The sequence below is a fragment of the Sceloporus undulatus genome, chromosome 9 (genome assembly GCF_019175285.1).
Source record: "Sceloporus undulatus isolate JIND9_A2432 ecotype Alabama chromosome 9, SceUnd_v1.1, whole genome shotgun sequence".
NCBI lineage: Eukaryota > Metazoa > Chordata > Lepidosauria > Squamata > Phrynosomatidae > Sceloporus > Sceloporus undulatus.
The window spans coordinates 5,012,277-5,019,673 of record NC_056530.1 but is presented as its reverse complement, the minus strand read 5'-3'; the positions used below and the strand labels follow the sequence as shown (position 1 = coordinate 5,019,673).

The following is a 7,397-nucleotide window of genomic DNA, read 5'->3' as shown; positions in this document are numbered from 1 at the left end:
GTTCGACAGTGGAACACGCTCCCTCGGAGTGTAGTGGAGTCTCCCTCCTTGGAGGTCTTCAAACGGAGGCTGGATGGCCATCTGTCGGAGATGCTTTGATCTGGATTTCCTGCATGGCAGGAGGTTGGACTGGATGGCCCTTGCGGTCTCTTCCAACTCTATGATTCTATGATTCTATAAGCCCAACTGGGGAAGTCCAGGCCCCATGGCAAACAGACAGTGGGGGATACTGGGAGCTGTCCCCTTCCCTGCCATGGTAGGAAGAAGCAGAAAGAACTAGGAGAAGGCTGATACAAGATCCCCTTCTCAAACAGACTATGTCCCTGTGACTCTGGCCAAATAGAAACAACAGAGCATGCCTTACTCCAGTGCTCATACTACAGGCACATCCACCTCAGCCTTATTTCACCTCTATTGTACCAATATCAAGGACACACCAGTCAATTTTACACTTCTTTGTTGTTTTCGGACACCAACCTGGATATAACATATAATATTGCCAGATTCTGTGCAACTGCAGTTAAAATTCGTCAGGCAATGACCTCCGCAGTAGGCTAGTACCAACCTTGCCCTGCCACGCTGGATTTAAAAAGGATGTTTTAAATGCTGTTTTTAACTTGTGCTGTTACCTCACTTTTACCTTGTTTTTAACCTGTTTTTACCTTGCATTTACTTACTTTTATTCTGCATCCCCTTTTTACCTGTGCTGATCTATGACCATAATAAAGATGAACTGAACCGAACTAGGAACATGATGGCAGCCCTAGTGTCCCTTGCACAGTGAGAGAAAAGGGCTTTACTACTACCATCTTCCTTTACTCATCCTTCTATGGCAGGGAAAATGCAGGCGTATGAGGCAACATTTGGCCAAATGGACTAGTATGGAACTAAAGGCCCGAACAGAGGCCAAAATAAAGCTGCTTCGGGTCACTTTGGAGGTATGCTGTTTAAATGCTGCATGTGTCCTAAGAGGCCAGAAGTCGTGCCAAAGCCATGTTCCAGTTCTATAGTGCAGCTTCTGGCCTCTTAAGATGTGTGTGTCATTTAAACAGCATGCCTCCAAAGTGATCCGAAGCAGCTTTATTTTTACCTGTCTGTTCGGGCCTTAAGGTAAATTCAAAATCCATGCAGATGTATGAATGTGTGCCCACATATGGTTCACAGAGGCAACACTGAAGGTAGTCTAAGCTGCTGTTTTGGAAAGAAGGGGCCTTCCTGGAGCTCTACTTTTTGCCTCTGGGCCCCTGGCATACCTTTGCCTGCTATGCCAGAGCAAGAGCCTCTCAGGTACTCTGCAACTCCCACAGAGGTCAGAGGTCAGTCAATGGCATCACTAGAGGTGGCATCACCTGGTGTGGTAACTCATGGTGTCACCCACACATTAAACTCCTATACCACACCATACTGAATCCTTAGCCATGTTTTTTGTATTAATGTTACTCATAAATTGTAATTCACATACAGTGGGCTCTTGGTATCCCCTGTGGATACCAAAATCTGTGGATGCTCAAGTCCCATTAAATACAGTGCCATAGTAAAATGGTGTCCCGTATATGAAATGGAAAATCAAGGTTGGGAATTTATTTTTTTTATATACAGGTATATAATATTTTCAAGCTGTCGGTGGTTAAATCTGTGGACAAAGAATCTCTGGATGTGGGAGGCTATGTGTATATCACTGAATGTAATAATAATAATAATAATAATAATGAATTTATTTGTAGCCCACCTCTCCCCAAAGGATTGAAGTAGATTATAACCATAAAACGAAACAATAATAATAATAAAACAAACATAAGTAAAAATCACATCATCCCCTTACCCACCTATGGCAAGAGCTGTGACATAACTAGCAAAATTAACATTATACCTTTAAATTACAATTATCCTACACACAGCCTAAATGTATTTACCCAGCTTGATGGGGGCAATTAATTTACAGTTGTAAACCGCTTAGAGACTGCTCAGTGCGGTATGAAGTGGTATATAAATGAAGCTGCTATTGCTATTTATATGTGGTTAAAGTAAAATTTTGGTCATGTTTCTAAAGAAAATTTAAAATTTCAATTTTGGTTATTAGTAACTTAAATTTTTAAAAGCATTTTAAACATTTAAATTTAATTTCTAAGAAACAAACCGGGGCCTCTGCTTTCTCCTCCTACTCAGTCTCACCCATTCACACCATCTCTTCAGCAAACCACCACACCATCAGATGCTCCATGGTAAATCCGGTTGTGGAACATTTCTGTGGTTCCCCCATATATATATATATATATACACATACACAGACACTCCCAGAAAGAAACCCAAGGCCTCTCACTAATAAAACTATTTAAATTTTTTACAATATACTGTATATGCATATGTGTGTGTACACACACACACGTTTCTATAGCGCCTTTCTCCCAGAAAAGACGGACTGGGTCCCTTTCTGGGAGAAAGGCGGCGTAGAAAAGAAATAAGTACACGAATAAATAAATAAGCGGGTGAAGCCAGGGTGCCCCTCTTCTTCTTCTCTTCCTCCTGAGGCCCGGCAGGTGGAGACCATCATCATCATCGTCGTCGTCGTCGTCATGCTTTGATTCCTCCGCCTCTTCCTCCTGAGAAGAAAATGGCGCCTCCCCTTGGCTCCTATATGTATCCCGCCCCTTTGGCGCTGCTCTGGCTGCCTTGAGGAGCCCTGAGGGGGACAAACTCCATGTTTTTGTGGGAGGAGGGTTCCTGGGCCGCTTCCTCGTTCTGGGGAAACTTTGTGGTTCTCTTTTGAGGGACATTTTCCCAGGGAGCCATGGGGCAAGCAGAGGAGCTCATAAGGATGGCCAAGAAGATGGAGAAAATGGTCTCCAGGAAGAACACGGTGAGCAGCAGGAGGCTGGATGGGGCTGGTGGTGGTTCTGGTTGCGTCCACCCTGGAGAACTAACCCGGTTTGGAACCGCTTTAACTCGTCGTCCGGCTCTTTGCTATGGAATTCTGGGAGTTGGAGTCCCAGAATTCCATAGCCCATGAACCAGACAAAGAGTTAAAGCGATACCAAACCGGGTTATTTCTCCACTGTAGATGCAGTCTTTGTGTTACACAAGGGTACAAAAATAACATTAACTAACCAGAGAAACTGGCGAAGTTTATGGGGTTTTTATTTATTTAAATCTGGAGTCAGGTAAAAATTAGAGATTTTTTATATTTATATTTATACTGTATTTACAAACCAGATTAAGGAAAGGAAGTTGCCAATGTAAAATGAGGAAAATAATGGGAGTGTGTGTTGAAAGAAGGTGTGGGAAGCGACAGGAGGGTATGGCAATGTCTTTTACATGACAACTTTAACAATATATATATACATATACACACACACACACACACACATTGGAGACTTTAAGGTTTATAAAGTTGTCATATTAAACCTTAAGATATCACAACTGTTAACAATGCCTATATATATATATACACACACACATATTATATAATATATAGTGTTATAAAAATAAAGTATAAAACAATGAAGTGACTGCTTTGGAATCTTCAGAGAAAATACTAACAAACAACCCCCCTTTACAAACCCCAGAATTCCATAGCATGGTGGTGTGGCAGTTAACGTGGTGTCAAACTGCGTTAATTGTGCAGATGCAGCCTAGGTTTGGAGAAAGGGCCAGTGTTTTCCGGTTTCTTCCTGTGGTCTTGTCAGCAAAAGTGGTTGCAAGTTGTCTGGAGAAGAGGTGCCATGTTGTTTGGAAAGAGGACAAGGAAACACAACTGAAGGGAAGGCATGGCTATGTCTGGAGAATGAAGAAGCCTAAGACCCTGGGCAATCAAAATACACCTTTATATGTTTGCTATTCTTTAAAAGCAAGTACACACACACATATTTGGGAATTAGTTCTTTCACTCCACTTCTGTGCACTTTTTAGTATTCTCCCAGACACAATCCTGTCATGAAGAGTGAGCTGCGGGGTTTAAAAAGAGGGAATGTAGACAACAGGTGTTTGTCAAGAGGCCAGCCATGTAAATTTAATCTCCAACGGGTGTCTTTCTACACGGCCAAGAGAAGTAAAAATACTGTATACAGAAAAAGGGACGGGGAGAAAGTAGGGTGCATCCAGACTCACTTTGTAGAGGGGTGTGTGTGTGCCATCAAATCACAAATCAGAATTTCACAGGGTTTTCTTAGAATCATAGAGTTGGAAGAGACCACAAGGACCATCCAGTCCAACCCCATTCTGCCATGCAGGAACTCACAATCAAAGCATCCCTGACAGATGACCATCCAGCCTCTGTTTAAAGACCACCAAAGAAGGAGACTCCACCACTCTCTGAGGGAATGTGTCCCACTGTCAAACAGCTCTTAGTATCAGGAAGTTCCTCCTAATGTTGAGGTTTATATGATATGCTGGAATATAAATGTTTTTTAACTGGATGTAAGGTAATTTTTCTAAACATTTTATTATTTTATGCTGACTGTATGCTGTAATAAATTCATTCAAGCTCTCACTATCAGGAAGCTCCTCCTAATGTTGAAGTGGAATCTCTTTTCCTGTAGCTTGCCTCCATTGCTCCAGGTCCTGTTCTCTAGAGCAGCAGAAAACAAGCTTGCTCCATCCTCAACATGATATCCCTTCAAATAGTTAAACAGGACTATCATATCACCTCTTAACCTTCTCTTCTCCAGGCTAAATATCCCCAGCTCCCTAAGTTGTTCCTCATAGGGCATGACTTCCAGACTCTCCACCATTTTGGTCGCCCTCCTCTGGACACACTACAGCTTCTCAGCATCAGTATTCCAGGTGAAGCCTGACCAAACCAGAATAGAGTGGGATATAGGCAAGGAATATACTCAGAGGTGGGTTTGCCAGTTCCTTCTTCTGAAATAATAACCTACACTATCTGGGGCAGTCCTCCCCCCCCCTTTTTTTATTTTTATTAAACATAAAAACTCCAAACAAACATAAAAGAAATAAACTGATAAACACATCACAGAAAATAAAAAGTCTTACAAGCATCATTGAGTCCGTTATACTACGTACTTCATCCTATTCTATAGGCCTACATAACAAACTCTTTATATCTTATGATCTACTGTTTCATGACAAATACTGACCCCTCGCTTTCACTTTACATACTTTCATCTTCTTTCTGTGATGTTTGCATAATACATTCTAAAACTTTCCACACATTTAAATACTTTGCTTTCTCACCTTTCCATCCCCCCCCCCCCTTTTAAAGGCAGTTTCTGTAGTAGTGAATTCAGTAGTTTGAGAATTGTGCAGCCCAGGAAAGCCAGTGTGCTGTTGTGGTTTGAACATTGGACTGTGACTCTGGAGAGCAGGGTTCGAATCTCCTTTCAGCCATGAAAACCCATTGGGTGACCTTGAGCAAGTCATAGTCTCTCATCCTCAGAAGATGGCAATGGCAACCCCTCTCTGAAGAAACTTGGCAGTTAAAGCAGTGTCACACTGCATTAATTCTTCAGTGTAGATGCAGCAAATCTGTGGCCCCAATTCAGGACCTTTAGAGGCCCTACGCACTTTTGGTGCCCTAAGTTTACCAGTTATCAGATTCTAATTTTGTTGTATTACCAAGACTAATCTATATCATTAAATTCTATTATTATTATTATTATTATTATTATCATCATTAGATAGGTATGTATACATAGAGACACAATGTGGTGTAATGGTTTGATTGTTGACTCTGGAGACCAGAGTCTCAGCCATGAAACCCACTGGAAGACCTTGGGCAAGTCACACTCTCTCAGCCTCAGAGATGGCAATGGCAAGCCCCCTCTGAAAAAACTTGCCAAGAAAATCCTGTGATAGGTTCACCTTAGAGTCATATGCTGGATATGACTTGAAGGTAAGTAACACAGACACACACATCAGGTACAAGCCAAAGATGAATGTGGGAGTTTGCAGTTTCACAACATCTGGAGGGCTGCACAGCTGCTATCCTTGTTCTGTGTTGAGCTGTGGTTCCGAAACCTTGGTCCTCCAGATGTTTTGGACCTCAGCTCCCAGAATTCCTGATTGTTGGCCAAGCTGGCTGGGACTTCTGGGAGTGGAAGTCCAAAACACCTGGAGGACCAAAGTTTGGGAATCACACTATGGATGGAGAACATATAGCCCTCCCGATGTTCTTGGACTGTATCAGCCAGAGCCAACAGGAGCAATGGGAGCCCAGTCCAGCAACAATGGGAGTCACAGGGCCTGAACAGACAGGCCAAAACAAAGCTGCTTCAAGTCCCTTTGGAGGAATGCTGTTTAAATGCTGCATGCGTCCTAAGAGGCCGGATGCCGCGCCAAAGCCATGCTCCAGTTCTAAGGACTGGAGCACAGGTTTGGCTCAGCTTCTGGCCTCTTAAGATCCATGTGTCATTTAAACAGCATACCTCCAAAGTGACCTGAAGCAGCCTTATTTTGGCCTGTCTGTCCAAGCCCACAATTTCCCTAACTTTTTGCTCTGCCTTTAACTGTGGTTTGGTCAGAACATGGAGATAAATAGTGTCACCCATTCAATGCTGTAACTGTGACAAGCATATCTAGAGGAGCTGTGGCTGACATAGGGAACCTCATTGCTATGTTTGGCGCCTTAAAAGTGGATGGGCTGCTAAACTGACATTAGGATTTTATTTCTAATGGATGCAAAAGAGGACATCTGTATCTTTGATAAGTGCTGTAGAAGAAGGATAAGGTGAGCAGGTATAACATGCATGACAAGCTAAACTACTTGATTTAATGGGCTTGGGACTGGAATAGGGTTTGGGAGGCAGTGGTCCTCTAGATCACCACTTCCCAAACTATGGTCCTCCAGGTGTTTTGGACTTCAACTCCCAGAAGGCTTAGTCAACTTCACCAACAGTCAGGAATTCTGGGAACTGAAGTCCAAAACATCTGGAGGACCAAAGTTTTGGAAACACTGCTCTAGACTCCAAACAGCATCATCTGGCTAGAAGACTGGGGTTATTCTGGTAAGTATGAAAAGTTTTCTGGTGTTACCTGTATATTAGTTTGGTTCCATTGTGTTTACATTTTTGGAGTTGTGTTTTGCTATCCAGTTTCATGAAAGCAGGGCCTGTGTTTGCAGTCGAAGGATGTTACCATCTGGTACCGATAAAACATTGCAAGAAGTTTGTGTACTCTGCAGGAAGGCTGCCCCTTTGAAGTTAATGTTTGATTCTCCTTGCAAACTTTGCTCCAGTACACAAGCTCTATAAATAACTCCTCCTCTTTTGCCTTTCCATGCCTCCCCTGAGGCTAATGTTTATACAACAAGGGGAAGGTCTTGCAGCAGCCCTTCTGCTTCTTCAGATAACCATAGCAAGAAGTAAAATATTCTTTCCTGCTTTTGGAGAGGTTAGCTCTACTTAAATTTTAGTGAAATGGCTCAGCCTTTAATCAGCCAGGTG

General features: G+C 42.7%; 1 protein-coding gene across 1 annotated transcript in view; it reads left to right on the top strand.

Moving 5' to 3' along the window:
- The first annotated feature begins 2,646 nt into the window (after positions 1–2,646).
- LOC121915474 (transcription elongation factor A protein 3-like) overlaps positions 2,647–7,397 on the top strand; it is a 31,191-nt gene continuing 26,440 nt past the window's right edge. The window contains 1 exon segment of the mRNA XM_042439784.1: positions 2,647–2,857. Coding sequence (XP_042295718.1) covers positions 2,789–2,857 — 69 coding nt within the window. The 5' untranslated portion in view covers positions 2,647–2,788.